Source organism: Sinocyclocheilus rhinocerous, unplaced genomic scaffold (genome assembly GCF_001515625.1).
Source record: "Sinocyclocheilus rhinocerous isolate Xijiao unplaced genomic scaffold, SAMN03320098_v1.1 scaffold2055, whole genome shotgun sequence".
Taxonomy (NCBI): Eukaryota; Metazoa; Chordata; class Actinopteri; order Cypriniformes; family Cyprinidae; genus Sinocyclocheilus; species Sinocyclocheilus rhinocerous.
The window spans coordinates 307020-328228 of NW_015624297.1; the positions used below are offsets into that span (position 1 = coordinate 307020).

Consider the following 21209-nt stretch of genomic DNA (forward strand, 5'->3'; position numbering starts at 1 on the left):
AGTTTGGTCCCATCATGCTAACGTGACAGTCAGGATTCATGCAGCTGTAAGGTTTTCTTTTTCTTTTGTTTTTACTCGCGATCTTTACAACACGCATTACATTACGTATTTCATGGCACACTCGTTTTATGCGTATTTGGCGCCACCTATTGTTGTGGGTGTATTATTGACATGTCAAAGTCTAGACCCTGAATATAAGACGACCGCGTTTTTTCAGATGTATTTCCAAGAAAAAAATATCGTCTTATATTCGGGACAATACGGTAATATTATTTACAACATTATTACCTGTAAACCATAGCCTCAGGCAAACGGAGAAGTCTGATTCTTTTCTTTGAACTGGTTATTTTGGACAGTTTGTTTCAGTGAACTAGTTCAAATAACGGATTCACACAATGATGTAAAGTATACACAGTTATATTATAAAAGCACCCAATAACCATCTCTTTAAATGGTTTTGGACACCATTGACTTTCATTGTATGAACAGAAACAGTTCTTCAAAATGTCTTCTTTTGTGTTCCACAGAAACAAAGTCACACAGTAAATGATGTCAGAAATTTCATGGTTTCTGGTTGTACTATCACTTTAAATTAAATGAAATTTCCACAGTACATGTTGAGGCCAACATTAGAGTGCCAGGAAGGTTTATCAGATGGATGGTATTTTTGCAGATTGATGTACTGTGAGCAGTATCAGGTTAGACTAGTTATGTAATCAAGATGTTCTAGTGTTGATGAGCATTTGGATTTGGAATATCTGACTAAGCTCTGTTTGCGAATATGTGTATGGCAGGTTTTGCTTGTTAGCAGCAGTCGACATCCAGATCAGTGGATCGTTCCAGGAGGAGGGATGGAGCCAGAAGAGGAGCCTGGAGGAGCTGCGGTTCGAGAGGTCTATGAGGAGGTGAGCTCTGTTCTCAAAAAGCTTCCTCCGATAGAGGAGTTCTGAGAGATTTGAATGAACCTCCAAGACTCCACATTGTTATTGAATACCTTGTTAATCATAGTTATATATATTTTTTTGCAGATGAGTTTAATGAATTACCATGCAGGGCTCCAGACTGCGTCTAAAAAGGTTGCATTTGTGACCAAAAATATTAATTTGCGAGTAATATTTTTGCTGAGGTCGCCACTATTTAAATTTACATGTTGTGACTTAAAAATTTGCATGTAATGCCTTTTTTGCCTGATTGTTTTGCGATCACATCTTTTGTTATCTTAACGCAGTAAAATGAAACGATGCGCAAGTTTTAGTGGAAGACCGAACACCAGCGTTGACGGCACAAATGCTAAAAGCAGGCTCTAGTTGTGGCAGCATGAGAGAGATCGAAAATGATGGAGACATGCAACATAAAAGTGCAGAAAAGCAGTGTCTATTTCGTGCACAACTTGAACAAACTACAACAGTTGAAGCTGTCAGCTGTGTGGACATTAACAATATTGTTAACATGTAACAAGACATTTACCTCAGAATAACCATTCGGCGTCCATAAGCTCATTAGTCAGCTAGAAAAAATAACTATAAATAGGAGCATTTTGCTAAATATATGCACTATATTGCATATTCATATTTTTACTTTTAACCTGTTGTCTACATGATAAGAAAGAATGCAAGGAGCTAAAGATAAAATTCAACTCCTCCTATTTAATTGCATGTTACTAATGAAGAAAAACAGACTGGATGTGTGTATGACACATGACAACATTTATAGGATGCATTGAGGAGGAGCCCAAACAACACTCAATGGCCAAGTGATGCTGACATAGTTATGGTCTGTGATATTGGCACAGATTCTATGTAATAAACAATTATTTGTGACTGTAAAGTTCTGAATTTGGATAAGACGTTTAGTTCCCACTTTAAGTGAACCTTAGTTCCCAGGACATCTGCAAATGGATTAAAATGCTGATGCTGTAAATGGAGGGGAGACATAAACACATGACAGTATGACTGAAATGTTAAGTATGACTGTAAAGTGTTTTTTAAAAAAAAATAAGAAAGAAATAAAACATTTATTCTGTGGCACTTAAAAAAAATTATTTGGCGCCTAGTTTAGTTTCTTATAGGAGCCAATGGCTCCTTAAAGGGTTAGTTCGCCCCAAAATGAAAATTAGGCTGCGTTTTACATTTTTTTTTTGTCTGGAGCCCTGCCATGTAAAAGTCTGTTCAAGACAATGTTGGGATCAGAAATCTCTCAGATAAGCACTTTCCAGAGAGAATTTAAACATAAATCCACCTACACTACCGTTCAAAAGTTTGAGGTCAGTAAGGGTTTTTGTTGTTGTTGTTGTTTAAAAAAAAAAATTTTTTAATTCAGCAAGTAATCTGATTAAACATTTGACATTTGATCAGTAAACAAGTAAAGTAAAGTAAAAATCTTTAAATATAAAGACTTTTATAATGTTATGAAAGACTTTGAATAAATGCAGTTCTTTTAAATATTATATTTATCAAAGAATGAAAAAAAAAAACAGCTTCCAGCTGAAAATTCAGCTTTGCCATCACAGGAATAAATTACATTTTACAAATATAACAAAATAGAAGACAGTTATTTAAATTGTAATATTATTTAGCAACTTTACTATTTGTTCTGTATTTTTATCAACTAAATTCGGCCTTGGTGCGCTTATGCGGAAACATCAAAAAAATTTTACTCCAGTGTTTTTAAATAAAACATGCAAGTTAGCAAGAACTATTAATATGTCTTAAATGTTTTAGTGATTTAGCAAGAATCACAAATTATCTGTTGATCTCTGTGTTATGTATTTTTTTGTATAAAATGTCTTCTCTTCACTGGTTTACTGAGGGGGGTTGCATCACCAGGTGGTCTGTAGGGTAATGATGGTCCCTCAGGCTTTAGAGGGGCTGTCGGCGGTTCCAGGGTCCTAAATGAGGCCTCACTGTACTGTAGTGCTGTGTATTTACTTTACCAGCATAGAGACCTTGCTCAAGTTTAAGTGAGTTATGAGTTGCAGCTGTCCCATATCTTGTCACCAGGATTTTTTTGCTTTGCACCATGCATACTGCTTATTGCATACTTAGCAGTATATACTATATGCTGCATACTATTTTTTAAAAAGTAATATGTGACACTGTATAGCAAGTTGCAACCAACCATCATCTTGGTAAGCCAAGTTTTAATCCATTTGCGGAAAAATGTCTTAAACGTAGTCAAATAATGACTCATAATGACTAAAATATTACGTAATATTAAAGCAATAGTTTATCCAAAAAAAAAATCTAAATTCGTCATACTTTTCTAAACCTATATGACTTTCTTTTGTGGAATATAAAAAGATATTTTGAAAATTGTTTTTCTTTTTTTTTTATACAATGAAAGTCCATGGGGTCGAATGTTTTGGACCCTACTGATTTTCAATTTACAGACAAAAACAGTTGTTTTTAATATTTGGGTGAACTATCCATTTAATATTAAAAACTCACTCATCTATATTCATCTGTTTAAATGTGATTTATGCAATTAAATGATCAATTAAAATGCCATTGAATTCTCTCATCCACACTGCATTCCATTCAGTTTTGCCAACACCTTTGACTCAACTGTTACAGATATCGGAATGAGAGCAATGGTCATGTGATACCTGCAGCACCCTATAGATTCCTCAGTCGTCATTCACAATATGCGCATGAGCCCGTTTTCTGTCATCTTCAATTTAAGAGGCTTCGCTAAATGAATCTTTTCATGTCTACCTCAGCTAATGGTTATGTTGTTCGTTTCAAGGATGGGCTGTGTCATGACATTGAAGGGCCATCGTAGAGGTTGCCAAGAGGGTAATTTGTTGACAGCTGTGAAGCATTGCAGCGACATTTAGAAACTGTGTTCTGTTACCGTTGGCCTCGTCCGTCTGAAATGTACATGTCCCAGAGGTTCAAGAGTCACGATGTTTGGACACTTGCGGTTGCCCAATTTGAATGCAGCTTAATTACTGCAGTCAGTGTGGTTTTTTTTATTGAAATTAATTATGGAGCCCCAAACTAATAGTGACATTTACAGCAGAGCTAGACATGCTATCTGACTGTATAATAAAATAAATCAGCCAGGTTGTGAGGCTTTTACATGTTTTTTTAACATGTTCTTTTAACATGTTGAATTCAACTCAATCATTTCAAATCGGATGGTACAGGTTTGAAATTTCAGTTAACTGAAGCATAATTGCACAACACTAAAAAACTTGCATATCTAAGCCATATTTTGCCTATTTTTTTCAATTTTATCCTTCATGCATAAGACTGTATTTTTACTTCGAGGGATTTATATGTTACATAATGGTTTAAAAGGTGTAACTCAAGCCATTCGAGTGTTAAAGAGACCCTGGAGGAGACCATAAACTTGTCTGTGAATTATGGCATGCTGCTGGCTATGGCAACACTCATGGGACCCAAACTACTTCCCCCAGGGGCTTTGACAGGGGTGGGATGTCCCAAAGATTTTGGCATTTTTAAAACAGGATGCTTGTAAGGAGAAAAAAGGATTAGTTCACTTTCAGAATAAAAATGTCCTGATAATTTTCTCACCCCCATGTCATCCAGGATGTTGATGTTTTTCTTTCGTCAGTCGCAAAGAAATTAAGGTTTTTGAGGAAAACATTCCAGGATTTTTCTCCATATAATGGACTTCAATGGGCTGAAGGTCCAAATTGCAGTTTCAGTGCAGCTTCAAAGGGCTCTACACAATCCCAGCTGAGGAATAAGGGTCTTATCTAGCAAAACGATCAGTCATTTTCTTAAAAAAAATAAAAATGATATACTTTTTAACCACAAATGCTCGTCTTGCACTAGCTCGACTTCACGCATTACGTAGTCACGTTGGAAAGGTCATGCGTAATATAGGCGGAAGTACCGACCCAGTGTTTATAAAGCAAACATGCAAAGAAAGTCAAATGCCCTTTACAAAAAAAAGGTAAAACAACGATGTCAGACGATTTTGAAGTTGGAGGAGAAAATGAGATGGAGGCATTTGTGGTTAAATAGTATATACATTTTTAATTAATTTTTTTAGAAAATGGCTGATCGTTTTGCTAGATAAGACCTAGGGCTGCACGATTATGACAAAAATCATAATTGTCGATTATTCCCTTGAAATTGTAATTGCGATTATTAAATACTATTATCACAATTTACATTGAATGATGTTTATACCATTGTTTAATGCAACTGCATGCCGTATTTTTATATGAAAATAAAAAAGCTGAAAACACTCTAACTGAAAAAATTAAATTACAGCAATGCTACTGTAAAATTTACATTAATCGGCTGGCAACCCTGCTGCCAGTATTTTACTATAAAATCTACAGGTAATTTTTTACAGTGTAGCCTCATATGATTATTGAACTTTAAAAAGGCGACGATTTAACAATGACTGCATTTATAAGTATAATAATGTATAAGCCTCAAATGTCAACTATACATCGGATTGGTTTCTTCTTTAAATATTAATTGTATTATAATACTAAAATTAAAATAATGGGAAAAACCCTTAAGATAACATGTAGAAAGAAAAAAATGCATCTTAAGCACGCAGAATAACATAAGTGGACTTTGAACGATTAATTGCTTAATTAATTGATTAATTGTGGCATCCATAATTGTAATTACGGGAAGTCGGGAAGTCGTGGCCTAATGGTTAGAGAGTTGGACTCGTAACCCAAAGGTTGCGGGATCGAGTCTCATACCGGCAGGGATTGTAGGTGGGGGGAGTGAATGTACAGCGCTCTCTCTCACCTTCAATACCACGACCGAACCCCCAACTGCTCCCCGGGCGCCGCAGCATAAATGGCTGTGACTTAATCGCGATTAGAAATTTGATTAATTGTGCAGCCCTAATAAGACCCTTATTCCTCGGCTGGGATCGTGTAGAGCCCTTTGAAGCTGCATTGAAACGGCAATTTGGACCTTCGACCCGTTTGCCACCATTGAAGTCCATTATATGGAGAAAAATTCTGGAAAATTTTCCCCAAAAACCTTAATTTCTTTGCGATAAAAAAAACAGAAAGACATGAACATATTGGATGACATGGGGGTGGGTAAGTTATCAGGAAATTTTTATTCTGAAGGTGAACTAATACTTTAAGGATAACCTAAAAAATTGGTTACTTGTGTCATGTTAAATTAATGTAGACTGACCAAAACTGTGGAGCGGACATAAAAATGACATTTGATCTCATGAAATGTTTCAATTTGGTCCTTTTCCAGCTGATAGAATGAAAGTTGCTGTTTGCTTTTAGGGTTTGTCTAGAGAGCAATGCACATGTCAGGTGACCGTGTCAGATGAGGATACACAGATGACAGAAACACACTCAGGGCATTTTAAATAGACAAAATTTGTCATAGTCCCTGAAATCACCCCTGCTGTTTGTCAGTTCCAATTGTGAGCAGTCGTATCAACCCGATTTGCGGGGTAAGCTCAGGCTAGTCGGGGCATTTTGCATCGTTTAAATGAAGACATGATGTTCTCTTGTGAGCATTATGTTGTCCGGGAATCTCCTGTGTTGTGGAAACATGCAGCTCAGGTCTCCCGGATCAGTGAGCCTGGGCTAATGTTTTGGCCTGATGTGTCAGCATCGGCTGGTAGGGTTACAGAAATTTGGTGTGTTCATCTTCTTGTTAAGCTGCTGTTAACACTGATAGACACATGCTGCAGCTTATGTCATAGCTGAAGTCATTTCCTTTTTGGAAAGCCCAAAAAGGAAATGCTTGTCGCAAGCCCAACAAGCATCATTTATATATTTTGATGTTAGTGTGGCCTGTTAGAGGGAACAGAATTTGAGTGTTTTTGTTAGTTAATTCCATAATATATTCTGTATGGTTTACAGTTTGGGGCCTCAACCATTTTTAAAACCGAAAAGGCTGGTGGGTTGGGATGAATATGAGTCTCTCAAATGCTTTTTCTGTGTCTGTTCCTGCTTAAACAGGCTGGTGTGAGGGGCACCCTTGGCAGGCTTCTGGGGGTGTTTGAGGTAAGACTGCCAAACTGCCTTGTATAAAGTAAGACGTTACTTCAGCTTGTCTTAGCACGCCACTGATACTTAAATAAACAAGACTTTATTTCATAAACATTCATAAATATCATATCTTCACACCTTCTCAATGCATGCTTTATTGCGTTTCACACATTGTGTAGCCATGAGATAATTTCATATTTCTCATTCTGTACAGCAGAACCAGGACAGCAAGCATCGGACCTATGTGTATGTGCTTACTGTTACAGAGACACTGGAAGACTGGGAGGACTCAGTCAATATTGGTGAGTTGATGTTGCCTTCTGTGTGAATGATTTAGTTCAATGTTTCTGTATTTGACATTGAGAGCATAGGTCGTAATTTAGATATATTTTTAGATGGAAAAATGTGGTTTTACAAATGCTAGAAACATGGTTTTCAAAGGAAAGATTGCTATCAAATAGCACACCTAGGTTCCTAACTGATCGATGGCTCAATGTGATTCATATTCACTAAAAACCAGCTCGAAAGAGTCATTTACTTTTGAATCGGATCACACTAGTTGCACTGTATGATTTTGACTCACTAAAAAGAACCGACTCAAAAGAGTCATTCATTCAGGAATCAGACTTCACTGATTGTCCTGTGTGTTTCGTGCTGTAGATTCGGTTCAAATGCTCAGTTTCCACAAAAATATCAAGCAGCACAACTGTTTTCAACATTAATAATAATAATAAGAAATCTTTCTAAAGCAGCAAATCAGCATATTAGAGTGATTTCTGAATGGACTGGACTGCTGAGAATTCAGCTTTGCCATCACATGAATAATTTATATTGTGGAACACAAAGGAAGTAATATTGCAGAATTTCTAGAGAACTTTTCATCATGATGACTACAGTGATAAAATCACCATAAAAGTAGTCTGACTTGTTTGTGATATTACAGTTCTTCTGAAGCCGTATAATAGATTTGTGTGAAGAACAGACCAGAAATAGTCTGAAAAAGTTATTCAATAAAAACCCTTCTCTCTGTCATCGTTCTCAAATCTCAAAGTGACCTCTTCCCAAGTCTGCAGTAAATCAACAGGGGACTTTATTTGTGTGCAAACAGCTTAGTCTGGTAACAGGACAGAATTTAGATCGCTTTAGACAAGCTTATCATAACCAGCTCGTTTCTTTTCCTAAGACACAACTGCTGATCTGTAAGCAGTTGCAAATATGGGGATTTATGTAACTATTTTACAAAGCTGTTACGGATAAGGAGCAGGTATGTGGATTAGCCACTTAAAACCTTTTACTTACTGAATTTTTGTTGTCAGGAAGGATACACAATAATAACATTTGCCCACAGACAGCGCAATTCAAAACTTGCACTATTTGTAGATGGCGAGGAAAGAAAAAAACTGGTAATCCTTCACTCCCAGCAGCCGTATAAATAGACCGAAGTTTGTTCACAGGGAGGCGTGTTGTTAGCAGGGGCACAGTTGTTTTCCAGTTAGTGTCACTACACTCCCCTATCACTGGCCTCGCTCTGCCTGTACCATAGTTTCGGCTGCCAAATAGGGCATCATAACCTCAATACACAGAGAGGAAACGGGTTTACTCAATGCAGAGCTGAGTAGCAAATGCAAAAAAGGTCAATAGTCTCAAAGTAATGACCGTTAACCTTCCTGCATATATAACATATATAAAAATGCTTAAGGTGAATGTTTAAGTTTCAGCACTTTGTGAGAGACCGTTTTCAGGACTATAAATACAGTGGAATGTTTGTCAGCCAGATAGTTGGGCAGCCAAACGTCTGACAAGTTCACAGTGAAGTTGATCATTTGTACCGTATTTAAAATAAAGCTATACATTTTTAAACCCAGGCAACAAGTGTAGTTAATAGCAGTATGTCAGAAGTAAATGAAACTCTTGTGAATACAAAATTAATTAATTTTCAGTCACCTCAGGCAATGGACAAATGTAATTACACTCTTAAAAATAAAGGTTCCAAACGGGGGTTTTGTAGCAATGCAATAGAAGAACCGTTTTAGCTTCTCTAAAGAATCTTTCTTTCTTAAAGGTATAGTTCACCCAAAAATTTGAATTTGTTGAAAGTTTACTCGCCCTCAGACCATCCAAGATGTAGATGAGTTTGTTTCTTCATCAGATTTGGAGAAATTTTGCATTGCATCATTTGATCACCAAAGAATACTCTGCAGTGAATGGGTGCCGTCAGAATGAGAGTCCAAACAGCTGATAAAAACATCACAATGTTCCACCAGTCTTGTGAAGTGAAAAAGTCCATCCCCTGTTGTCCTCTCACATCAAAATCCAATGACCCATTTGTTCAGAACTGTTTTGAACTGTTTTCACTTATAGATCTGTGCATATTTCTCTCCTTATTCAGACGAGATGACTTTTTCACTGGAGAAATCAATATTATTGATAGAGGACTTGTATTATAGCAGAAAGCAACATTTTGAAGTTGAAAACATCTTAATGATGGATTTGTTTTTTTTACAAACATGCAGCTTTTCACTTCACTAGGCGTTAATTGATGGTTATGATGCTTTTATCAGCTGTTTGAACTCTCATTCTGACGGCACCCATTCACTGCAGAGGATCCAATGTGCAATGAAAACGTTCCATGGATGTTAAAGGTTCTTCATGGAACCATCGATGCCAATATTAAGGAGCCTTTATTTTTAAGACTGCACTGTTGTTTATGCAGTCAAATAGTTTGTATTGGTTTCAGTGTTGCAAGATGTTATTAAAAATATAACATGTATTGCAGGTCGGAAGCGGAAATGGTTCAAGATCGACGAGGCGATCCGGGTGCTACAGTGCCACAAACCTGTCCATGCAGAATATCTCCGCAAACTCACTCCTCGCTGCGGCCCTACGAACGGCAACGCTCAGGAGCCTGCGAACACAGTTGACAACGCCCCCCTCCGTCAGACAGCCTCACATGACTGTGGACTGCCCCGTTTGCACAGATAGAACTGCCACCAGAGGGCATCGATGCAAGGGAAACTTGGACTGGACTGGGAAAGACAGTTATGCATGTATAATTTCAATGTTTACTATTTGAAACTCTTTTTTAAGTGTAGAAACCAAAGGCTTGTTGTGAAATGCCTGCAAGTTTCTGGGTCAATATGAACAAGGAGAGTTATTTTCATAACTTTTCATTTGTAAACGTGCATTTCAAGCCAAACAAGGTGAAGTTATTTGAAGAACGTGATGTTAAGTATTAAGCGCAGATTGATGGAGACGCTTGCCATGATGGACATTTTGGAAATATTATTTTACAGATGGCTTTAGGTGGAGGAAGACAATAATGGATGTGCCAAGGTTTGATTGTTTTTTTAGAAAGGATATCTAGGATTGTCTTTTGAAATGCTCTCTATTTATATCTAATAGATAACTAGGCATATTTAGGTATTGGGTATATAAAAATTCTTGATGAACCAAATAAGAAAAAAAAAATCTAATCATGAATTATAGAATATGTAAATAGTCTAAAAGAATATTTGGGCTGCTTTCGATTATTTTAGATGCCTTCATCACAGAAATCTACCTGTAATATAGGTTTAACATGCTGTGAAGTTGAAGGTCTTTTCACAGTTTGGTCTTAAATGTGAATTTGCCACATTAAATGTTGCAATCTGATCGCTCTTTTTTTCTTTTTGCACAAAAAGGTCTAATTTTCCATCTCCTGTAAGGCGGAAGAACTACCTTTGAGCCACTGTCTCTTTAAGACAAGATGGCATTTGGTAAAATGTGAACAAAAGAAAAATATGTTTCTGGTGTCAATGGTCCGTGAAAGACTATGGAATATTATGCTGATTATATATTGCCTGAAGCGATATTCTGAATATTTCAGAAAAAGAGAAGGCAAACGCCCAATGTTAACCCTAATCTATCTTGTCAAACCAGGGTTTTCAAAAGGCCACAGAAGTGCAATATACATGTATTGTGCATATACTAACAATTCACACATCAAAAAATCAATCTTTAAATAGCTTAGGAGGAATTTTATTTAATTTTGCATACTATTTTGTTCCACTGGGGCCTTTGCAATCTTCCATAATAATTTTTTGTCAGTGAACTTAATGTGGAATTAACTGAATGAGATGGAATATGTTGCCAAACTGTTTTATTAAGACTGTAAATGGTAAACAAGCATACTTATCTTTCCTCAGAGGGAAGATTGCATGTTAGGTTGTAAATATGTTTTAATATTAAAAATGTCAGTTTTGTTAGTTTTAGTTTTAGTATTTTAAGTCTCACAGTTTGTTTTAGACAGGATTAAAGGATTGCACTGCTAAAAACACAGGCACCTCAGCTCTTTACTTGTTGATCAGTGAGGCTTAATGAACACTGTTAAAATGCCCCCTGTGTGATTTGAAAGAAGTGACAAAAATGTTTTTGCCTGTCTTTGGAAAATCAGAAATACCCTGAAAACTTTTAAACAAAATAAACTCATCTCTGTGTTGTAAAGTTGGGAATGATCTCTATAAAAGGTGTTGATTGGGGTTACGGGTGGAATGATAAGCTCAACCCACTGGGGTAACTACCAGTTGGGATGTTAAATGTGATTTGTGATGACTTACCTGTCATATAATGATATATAAACTCAAAAACATGGTTGAAAGAGAGATTTGGCAGCATATGATGACATCATCAGAAAACATCTTTTAAAAAGTTCCAGAGAAAAAGCTAAGGACTTTCTTGGAAAGTCATGTGGCAAGTGCTCTCCTGGAGGCATAGTAAAAAGTATGAGTTTATTATGAGGTTGCAAAAACAGCATGCATATTTGTATTCTTTTTAAAAACCACAGGCTATTTTTTCTGGATTGTTTTTTTTTCTTTCCAAATGTAAACATCATTATCCTTCCTATAAATATGCTGTAAAAAAAACAGACTAGGTTTGGTGTTCTTAGCTGATCTCCAATCTTCCCTAGAAGCTAATACCAAAACACAAGTTTAGGCTGGCTTAAGATGCTTTTTTCAGTAGGGAAATTTTAAAGTGTAAAAGATGATGCCTTTTCTCCCTCATATATCTTTAAAAAAAAGCTTTTGATGGATTTTGAGATTGATTATGCCTTTCTAGGTGGGTGAAAGTGAGTTTGGGAACCCCTATCAAAATGCATTAACAGAGCAGCATATGTTTGTATATATCGGTATACAACAAAATAAATAAAATTTGCACCAAAAAGGCACATAACATGTAGATAACAACCATTCATTAATCAAAAATACAAATATTACAAAAGGTGCTGTAGCCCTCAGTCTCCTTGATAAAATTAATGAGATTTGGCTTGGACCCTGACCATGAGTTCTTGTGTATGTGGAATTGTCCCAGAATAATAAAAACAAAACACACGAATAATCAATATCTAAATAGAATCGAGTGAGACGACCCATACTCTCAAACAACTTATATATTTGTATATGTTTGACCATTTCTGCACTTCAACGCTTCAAAAATGTTGTTCTGTCATCCTGGGACCAAGGCATAGATTTTAGTAAATTTCTCTGAGACCCTACATGCCACAGTTTTATGGATGTCCTGTACAGAGCACATTCAGGGGCGTTTTTTTTAGAGATATCAAATGTTTGGAGGTTTGATCATAAATACTCCCTCTCCTTGGTCTTTAATTATGACTGACATTGACAGAATGATCAAATTTAGCACTCTTAGGGAAATATGATAATGCTTTGTAATTGTCGTTTAAATCTGGCTAACTTTCAAATTGTTGGTTGTAAATAAACTTCTCAGAAAAATGTTATGGGATTTCAAATCGGAATATGACTTTTTGTTATGAAACAGGGCATACATTTCATTCATGTCTTCTGTAGAGGACACCAGGACAAACATCATGTTAATCAGGCATTTTGGGGAGACACAACAAGTCAACAGGGAAAGAAATTATATATATATATATTCCTATGAAAATATGAGATATTCTTAAAATGTTGCCAAGTTATTACTCCCATTATTACACTTCTTTTTCATTATGGTTTGCCCCAAGAACACATTCAAATACAAATTAGATACAATGTATAGATACATTGGATAGAATGGGAATACCAATTTATGGACAAATACACATATTGCATAAAATAAAATAGTATATCAAATAATTCTGTTCTATCTTTCATAACATAGATGAGAATCATCTTTGTACAAAGTTTGGTTAAAAATAGCCTGAAACCTAAAAACTGATAAAAAATATGAATAAAATATTTTTCAAAAATGTTTTCTCAATTTGTTTCAGATTTTTTTTTTCTTTTTTTTTTCTGGTTCTCAGGAGGCTATTCGAAATGCTTCATGGGATGCGTAGTTCATGGCCTCATCATACCTTACTATTGTATACTTCTCTGGTTTTCGAATACTTGTTTACTTCAAAATAATGTTTGTAATGTTGTGTTTAATCTCAGAGCTGAATGGCAATTGTTTATGACATTGAACATAATTTTACTGAGGATTTTTTTTTAAATCCTGATTGAAAAAAAATTGAATGGGGAAAATACTTCCGGAATCAAGGCAAAAAAAGTGGGCGGTCACTGTTGCGCTCCATTCCGACAAGCCCCGCCTTTGACCTAATCTCTCTTTCCAATGATTGGTGGATGCTCCTTACAGACAGCCTACGATTGGGCATCTTAGAAGCCGTTCATTCAAGCGGTCCAATGATAGCAAACATTGATTAGGGGAAGGGCGGGACTTAGCGGAAAACGGGTGGGTTTACAGAAGCAGCAGTGTGTGTCTGCAGGTGTCAACAACAAAATATTAAAACACACTCATTTGTACAAAACTTTTAAGATTTAATTTTTCATAGTTCTAACCAGAGAAAGGACCAGAATGCTAAGGCGAATATTACAGATGGTGAGTGAAATACACACAGACATTCATTCAGTTGTTTGTGATTTGTAGCTCGTCGGGCCTGACACTGAATGATGGCCTTGTGCAAGATTGATTAATAATGACTTTTCGCTTGTGGTTTCTTGAGGACAGTCTCAAATCGCGAGGGCAGAAGATAGGTTTTGTTCTTGAGGAATGTTAAATATCCTGATAATATCATTCTGCGTAAATGTTGACATGAAGACTGACCTGTTAGCCTGTTAGCCGTTGCTACATAGCTTTGCTCAATTAACGTACTTATTAATAAGTCTTTTTTATCATTAACGACAAGCAACGGCAATGTTTCAGCTTTGTTAATTTTGTCCAAAAGATGTGTCCTGTTGAAATAGCTGGTGTGAATGTATTTTTCAGTGATCTGTGACTCACACTAGATTTCTCCATTAATTGAAATGTCTGATCTGTCGGGATCCTATATGCTGTAGTCATACAGCAGCTGACAGCACAGGAATCCGTGATTTCCGCTTAATATTCCTGTAAAATCTGATCTTAATGATTGTCAGTGGTCATGTTATGTCCATTTAGCACTAACTGCAGTTCACTGATTCATTGAATGTTTATCTTCTTCAGTCATGTGACGAGATAAAATGATCTAAATGAAACTTTTTTGTGTAATCTACCATGGTAATATAACTGTTTTTTTTTTTTTTACATACAACATGATACCTTTTTTGACATTTCTTGGCCTGTGCTGTGGTGTGTATACACTACTGTTCAAAACTTTATATATATATATACTCTAGTCTTCAGTGTCACATGATCCTTCAGAAATCATTCTAATATGTGCTGCTTTTTTAGGGTTCTTTGATGATTAGAAAATTCAAAAGTAAAGCATTTTTTTTTTTTTTTTAAATATAAATATTTTGTAACAGTATAAATGTCTTATTAATTACTTTCTTTAAAAAAATCTTACCCCAAACTTTAGAACGATAGTGTATTTTATTTTTATTGTAACAAATATTTATTTAAAATTTATATTTTATTATGCAATTATTTATACATCTAAGATCTTGGTAGCATTTGCTGCACTGCCTTTAAAGTTAATTTAAATTGATTTTAAATAATCACAAAACAGTATTTGTTTTGTAATAAAAAATAAAAAAGAGACTGCATTACAATAACAAGAATTAGGGGATAAAATGTTACTAATTATCCTGAAAATAATAAAATGGTGCAAATTTAAAAAAAAACATTCCAAGGTTCCTAATAGTAGGTTATATCAAAATAAAATTATGCAAAATAAAGGATATTTTTCCCTCTGGTTTTGAGGTGTAACATGAATGACATGAATATTTCTTGGCAGGTTTTTGTGAGATTCACCCAACTCCCATAATATATAATAAATCACTTTCACAGACTTTTACCTTAACTGTTCCCTGCTGGTGGAATGAGCTGCCTGACTCGATCCGAGCAGCTGAGTCTTTAGCCATCTTCAAGAAATGGCTAAAGACACACCTCTTCCATCTACACTTGACCCTCTAACACTTGCACCTTCTATTCTATTTCTGTTCTAACTACTTGTTTTTTATTTATTGCTACTTGTTTTTATGTATTGCTACGTGTACTGAATTAGACTAACCGGGACTTGTCACAGCATTTACATATTATTGCTCTTTTGTTGGTTTGATTGCTTCTATTGCCCTCATTTGTAAGTTGCTTTGGATAAAAGTGTCTGCTAAATGATTAAATGTAAATGTAATACAGAGTCAGTCTTTGAGAATTTGAACACCCTGCTTATTTGGCATACTGATTTTTGTATGGGAAAGGCGGCATATTTGGACATGGACATAGAACATTTTATCATAGTAAAAATATATTTTGAACCAGGCCAGTATGTTATGTGGTGAGGTGTCAAAGTTATTCTCTTAAACAAGTGAAAGGAAAGCTGAGAGTGAGATCTAATAGTGATTAAAGAGCAGTTTCCAACCACTGTGACATCTTGTGATCTGACAGTAGGCACATATGAAATGTCAAAATGTCAAGGGTGTATCAGTGTTTGAGCACAGTATTGTTTGACATCATACTGTTCTCGTTTGCCAAGATCGAGGCAAACGTTAGACGCCCATCCTGCTGAGTATACCGTTTCAGCCCGATGCATGTCCTCGTATGAATGACAGCTGTGCCGAGAACATCCCAAGAAGCCAACAAAGCGATCTTTGCCTTTACAACTTGTGAATGACATGCAGTGAGCAGGCCAAACCAGCACTCAGTCTTGATCGGCTGCCCAGATACATGATCAGCTGTGCTAGACCTGAATAGTGGGACATAATGAGATGAAGTTTCTCACAGATGATGTCTGACTCAAATCCTTCCTTTCTCTGCTTTCTTTGATCATATCTTTTTGGAAATAGACTCCTGGGAAAGGAGGTTCCCAGAGCTCGGAGTCTGAGCAGCCGTCTGCTGATATGAATAATGAGTCCTCAGAGGTAAGCCGAATTAAATTTATAACCCTACCATCATACTGCCTAAATGCCTCATTGCTTTAAAGACTTTTTCTTTCATTTGCTAAAATGATATCAGTGTTGTATTCAAGCCTGTTCCAGGAAACAATTCAGTCAGAAATTAAAGTTCTGTCATCATTTACTCACTCTCATTTACTTGTTACGCTGCATTTTCTTTGCTGTTTCGTATCTTCGCCTGAATTCATTGTGGCGTTAATTTTTTTGTCCACAGGGCTTCATTTGTCCCCAGTGTATGAAGTCACATAACTCTGCTGAGGAGCTCTTCAAACATTATGAGGTGTTCCATGAGCCAGGAGACCAGCCATCCCCCTTCAGCCCTGGCAGGTGGGCTTCTGTAATATTAAACCCTACTTGCTTCTTTTCTTGTCAGAGAAACTCAGTCTCTCAACCAGATAATCTAGCCAGCATTTTATTTAATCTTAAAGCAAACTATACTAAGACTTCAACAATACAGAAATAGTCATTAATATGAAAAATGTATAATAAAGGCTTGTGGGTTTTCTTGTTAAGGGAGGATCTAACCCTTCTTCGACAAGAAGTCCAAGATTTACAGGCTTCACTGAAGGTATTATGCCTTTTACTCCCATCCTTCTTATCGTATCGGCCTTAGGATGCATGAAATGTGCATTACTCATAGCACCATTACTCAATAATGTTATTCCACTGGATATATGTATTGGGTTTAAAATTGCTGATGTGCAATTTTGGTGTGTGTTTTCAGGAGGAACGCTGGTTTTCTGAGGAATTGAAAAAAGAATTAGACAAAGTACAAGGACATCTAGCAACTAACAAAGTAAATCCTTTGAAATGCTTGGTTGCTCAAACAGAGATCAAAGATGAATTAAGAAAAGTTTACACTTTTAATGGTGTCTATTGTCTACTGAAGGAATGTTTGCTGTGTTCTCTAATTGAATTGCTGGATGTGTATCGATTTTAGGGCTCACAGAGTGATGGTACTAGTGAAGAATCAGGTTAGTTGAGTAGTGTTGATTTCATTCTTTAAAGGAATGTACTGGGTTCAATACAAGTTTAGCTCAATCAATAGCTCTGTGGCATTACATTGACTGTCATATTAGCACAGGATATTGCATTTTTAAAAATGTATATATACTGTAACAGCATTTATGTAATTAAAAATGAAAGGATATATCAAAATTATTTTCAGTGCAAATGCTGTCAACAGAGTGTATCTCGTATTGAATCCTGAACATACTTTTAAATGTTTTATTTAAGCATAATGGTTCATTTTGTGAAGTTGCAGTCAGTGTTTCTTTCTCCTCAGAACTTGAGATGAGGCTCAACAAATCTGAGACAGAGAAGTTCAACATCAAACAGATGAAAGACTTGTTTGAACAGAAAGCTGCCCAGCTCGCAACTGAGACAGTTGGTAGGTTTTGCGGGAACGTTCCTGCCTTTAATATTTATGTGATCTTTAGAATGTTAAAATGTTTGTTTCTATATTTAAAATTATTTTAAAAAAGTATCAGCTTAAGGCCAGTCCTAAAGGAAATAAAATAATAAAATAAAATAAAATAAAATGTGTTTCATATCCCAGACATAAAATCTCGTTATGATGAGGAGAAAAGCATGAGAGAAGCATTGGAGCAGAGGCTGGCCAACCTAAACCAAGATCTGCAAAAAGAGAAACAGGAGAAGGATAAATTGGCGGCAGAGCTGGTAATGTCACATCTATTGTCTCATGATAATTAATGAGTTTGCATCCTCTCAGCTGCTGCTGCCCATACCTCATCAACCTCTTAACTCGTCTAATCCTGTCTGTCATTGGCTCTCCTCCAGCTCCAGAGGCCTGGAGTGGAAGACGTGGAGGTGTTGAAGAAAGAGCTGGTGCAGGTGCAGACGCTCATGGACAACATGACCCGTGAGAGGGAGGAGTCGTCCGAGCGCCTCAAGAGCCAATACGAACAGCTGCAGGCCAGCTTCACTACCTCAGAGGTGAGCTCAAACCTGCTGTGACCTTGTCTGCACTGTATAACTGACGTGAGGACAGAGTTACCATGATGTTTTACAAACAGTCGATCTCTGCTGTTTATTCGGAAAATGTAAGTATTGATAGAAGCGGACAAATATGGAGACTCGTGCCAGAATCAATAGCTCGTGAAGGCAGAGATAATGAAAGGTCATTTTGAGACAAGCAACTGACCTTTGAATGGGTGCGCCAGTGATGTCACTTTGCCCATTGAAGTAAACCGAGATCACAAACGACTGCAGATTGCTGGCATTAAAACTCTCAAACTATTTCATACTGTCAGTTTCAATCATAATGTCGTGTCCGAACGTGTTTGTTAAACATCTAAGGGTCACACTGACTGTCCTCTCTAACAGATTCCTGAGGTTAACCATTAACCCACTGGCAGGCCCTCCCACCTCTGAGTGTTTCCTGTAAACATGCCTGTAATCGCCTGCACTTCTGACCTAAAAATCGCCTCTCATTATATAAGGTCCCACAAACAGAATAGTTCTGGTTCATAGATCATTACAAACGGGTCACTTAAGTGTGCTTTCTTCAGATAATGGTTTGACGTTTGTTGGTCTACCTAATTCAAAGGCTGCCATCTAGTGACGGTATAAGGAAATGTTAAGGTTGCTGGCATCATTCTTTGCAATATGCCTCCATAAATTCATTAGATTATAGTGTCGCTGTTTCAGAGGTGACACTATAATTGAGGGGCCGTTTACACGACAACGGCGTTTTGGGGACTGAAAACGCATATTTTTGAAAACGGGTTTCAAAGTGGACGTTTTTGAAAACGGCACCATTGTCGTTTCCTTGTAAACACCCAAAACGGGAATCTTTGAAAACGGTGACGTCATGCACGTGCATAGTACGTGTTAGGTATGTAGACATACACAACGAACAAACATACACAACAATGGCGGAGTATATGGTACTAGTTGTTGCTGCTCAAGAGTTTGCTAACGCTTCTTCAGCAAAGTGTGGATTAACTTCACCAATATTACAACCAACAGCGGAGACGCATCATATACATCATATAATCTTCACTTCCCTACAGGTACTGTTTACTAACAAGGTGACAGCGCCAACTACTGGCCTGGCATACGTAATACAGCGTTTTTGGCCATTTCGTGGATATGTGTAAACTCAAATCGTTTTGAAAACGTTGTTGTGTATACGTGAAACTTTTTAAAAACGCAAGGGAAAAACTTTTCCGTTTTTGACTACACCGTTGTCGTGTAAACGTAGCCAAGTTGTTTCTCGCATGAATCACACACAAAGTGTGAGAACTTCATTTTGAACTGATGTTTTCTTTCGATACTCTTTAAAACGTAATAAAATAGTTACACAACTGTTCAAAAGTCTCTTCTGCTCACCAAGGATGCATTAATTTGATCAAAAATACAGTAAATCATTAATCTTGTGAAATATTATTACAGTTTAATATAACTGTTTTAATACATTTTAAAATGTAATTTATTCCTGTGATGGTGAAACTGATTTTTTAGCAGCCACTACTTCAGAAATGATCCTTCAGAAATAATCCTGATGTGCTGATTTAGTGCTCAGGAAACACTTCTTATTATTATCAATGTTAAAACACTTGAAAATGCTGCTTAACATTTTTTGTTGCGGAAACTGTGATACACTTTTTTTCAGGATTCTTTGATGAATAGAGAACAGCTTTTATTTGAAAGAAATATTTCATAACAATGCTGAAGTCTTTGCTATTACTTTAAATTAATTTAATGTGTCCTGACTGAATAAAAGTATTAATTTCTTAAAAACAAAAAATCTTACTGACCCCAGACTTAGTGTCTATTTGCTATATTTATCATCAGAAGCATGCCTAAAACACCTTCTAGGTAGGCAGTGCACCAGGGTTTGAAACATAGTCCGTGTTTTGTCCCAAAGTACTTGTCATAACCTGTGTATTGGCACCTCTGCCTCTGTACCGTGTGTCCTGTCTCACCTCACTGGTCTGTGTTTGTGTGTCCTTCTCCCTCGTTCACCCTTCACTTAACTCTGAACCTGCTTTGCTTGCTCTTGGAGATTCGTAAACTGGAGGTAACAATTTTTCCTTTTGAATGCCTCAGTGTCATGTTTTTCATTATTTTTGCCAGAATGCGCCTTTTTTCTTCAGAAAATGTAAGTTATTATGCAAGACTCTCTTAATGTCTATGCTCTTTTATGTTCTTCATGTCATCAGCTTTAGAATTTTTACCCTCATTCTACACAAAAATGTAATGTTCTTTTCATTTTCATCCAATGAAAAATGCATTATACAATGAAATGATTCTTTTCTTGCTCTCTTGTTTTGCCATGTGCAAAAATATCAGACTTTAGACAGAGTAGACGGCATATTAAAATTGAAGCAAGCATAAATGACACTAGACTTGTTTGCTTTGGCGATTTCACATTTGCATGCTTGTTTGTAGACAACGATTGCTCAGTTGAAGGCAGAACTGGAGAAGGGTCCTCAGGAGGCAGCGGTCTACACCCAGCAGATCCACCAATTACAGAGCAGCCTGAACAACTTCCAGCAGCAGACCCAGGTAACACTCACATACACAAACAGATGGAGATATGTTGTGTCTAGATTTACTAGGCCACCCTAAGCAACAAGGCATGTGCTGTATGCTCACAGCAAATCCAGCTGTATATTTTAATGGCCTACTTTACAGCTTCACAGAACACACGCCAGCGCTGAATATGTTGAGACTAGGGCTGCACGATAAATCGCATGCGATATTTAATGCGCATCTTGTCAGAAAGCCGGTTCTGTAATCAGCGGTAAATCTCCATCACCTGCGGGCTTTCACATTGAGCAGCATTAACTACACAGAGCCGTTGTTCACTGACGAGCTGCGCAAAAAATCGCGCGAATATGAACGTGGTTTTGCGC

The 21209-nt window shown here is 36.7% G+C and overlaps 2 protein-coding genes across 6 annotated transcripts in view; both read left to right on the plus strand.

Moving 5' to 3' along the window:
* The window catches only part of nudt4a (nudix (nucleoside diphosphate linked moiety X)-type motif 4a), a 22928-nt gene extending 11909 nt beyond the window's left edge, over positions 1-11019 (plus strand). Inside the window, exons 3-5 of one of the 2 annotated variants that reach the window (XM_016552670.1) lie at positions 6935-6979; positions 7182-7266; positions 9741-11019. In XM_016552670.1, coding sequence (XP_016408156.1) covers positions 6935-6979; positions 7182-7266; positions 9741-9946 — 336 coding nt within the window. In that variant the 3' untranslated portion in view covers positions 9947-11019. Of the gene's footprint in view, positions 1-6934; positions 6980-7178; positions 7267-9740 lie in introns of both variants that reach the window. The other variant, XM_016552662.1, reaches the window with a different exon arrangement.
* Positions 11020-13684: 2665 nt separating this feature from the next.
* Positions 13685-21209, plus strand: part of eea1 (early endosome antigen 1) — a 21516-nt gene continuing 13991 nt past the window's right edge. For 3 of the 4 annotated variants that reach the window (XM_016552625.1, XM_016552643.1, XM_016552633.1), the window contains exons 1-11: positions 13685-13834; positions 16219-16293; positions 16541-16653; positions 16840-16894; positions 17051-17122; positions 17267-17300; positions 17612-17716; positions 17885-18006; positions 18127-18282; positions 20357-20371; positions 20743-20859. In XM_016552625.1, the coding sequence (XP_016408111.1) occupies positions 13811-13834; positions 16219-16293; positions 16541-16653; positions 16840-16894; positions 17051-17122; positions 17267-17300; positions 17612-17716; positions 17885-18006; positions 18127-18282; positions 20357-20371; positions 20743-20859 (888 nt within the window). In that variant the 5' untranslated portion in view covers positions 13685-13810. The remainder of the gene's footprint in view (positions 13835-16218; positions 16294-16540; positions 16654-16839; positions 16895-17050; positions 17123-17266; positions 17301-17611; positions 17717-17884; positions 18007-18126; positions 18283-20356; positions 20372-20742; positions 20860-21209) is intronic. The other variant, XM_016552651.1, reaches the window with a different exon arrangement.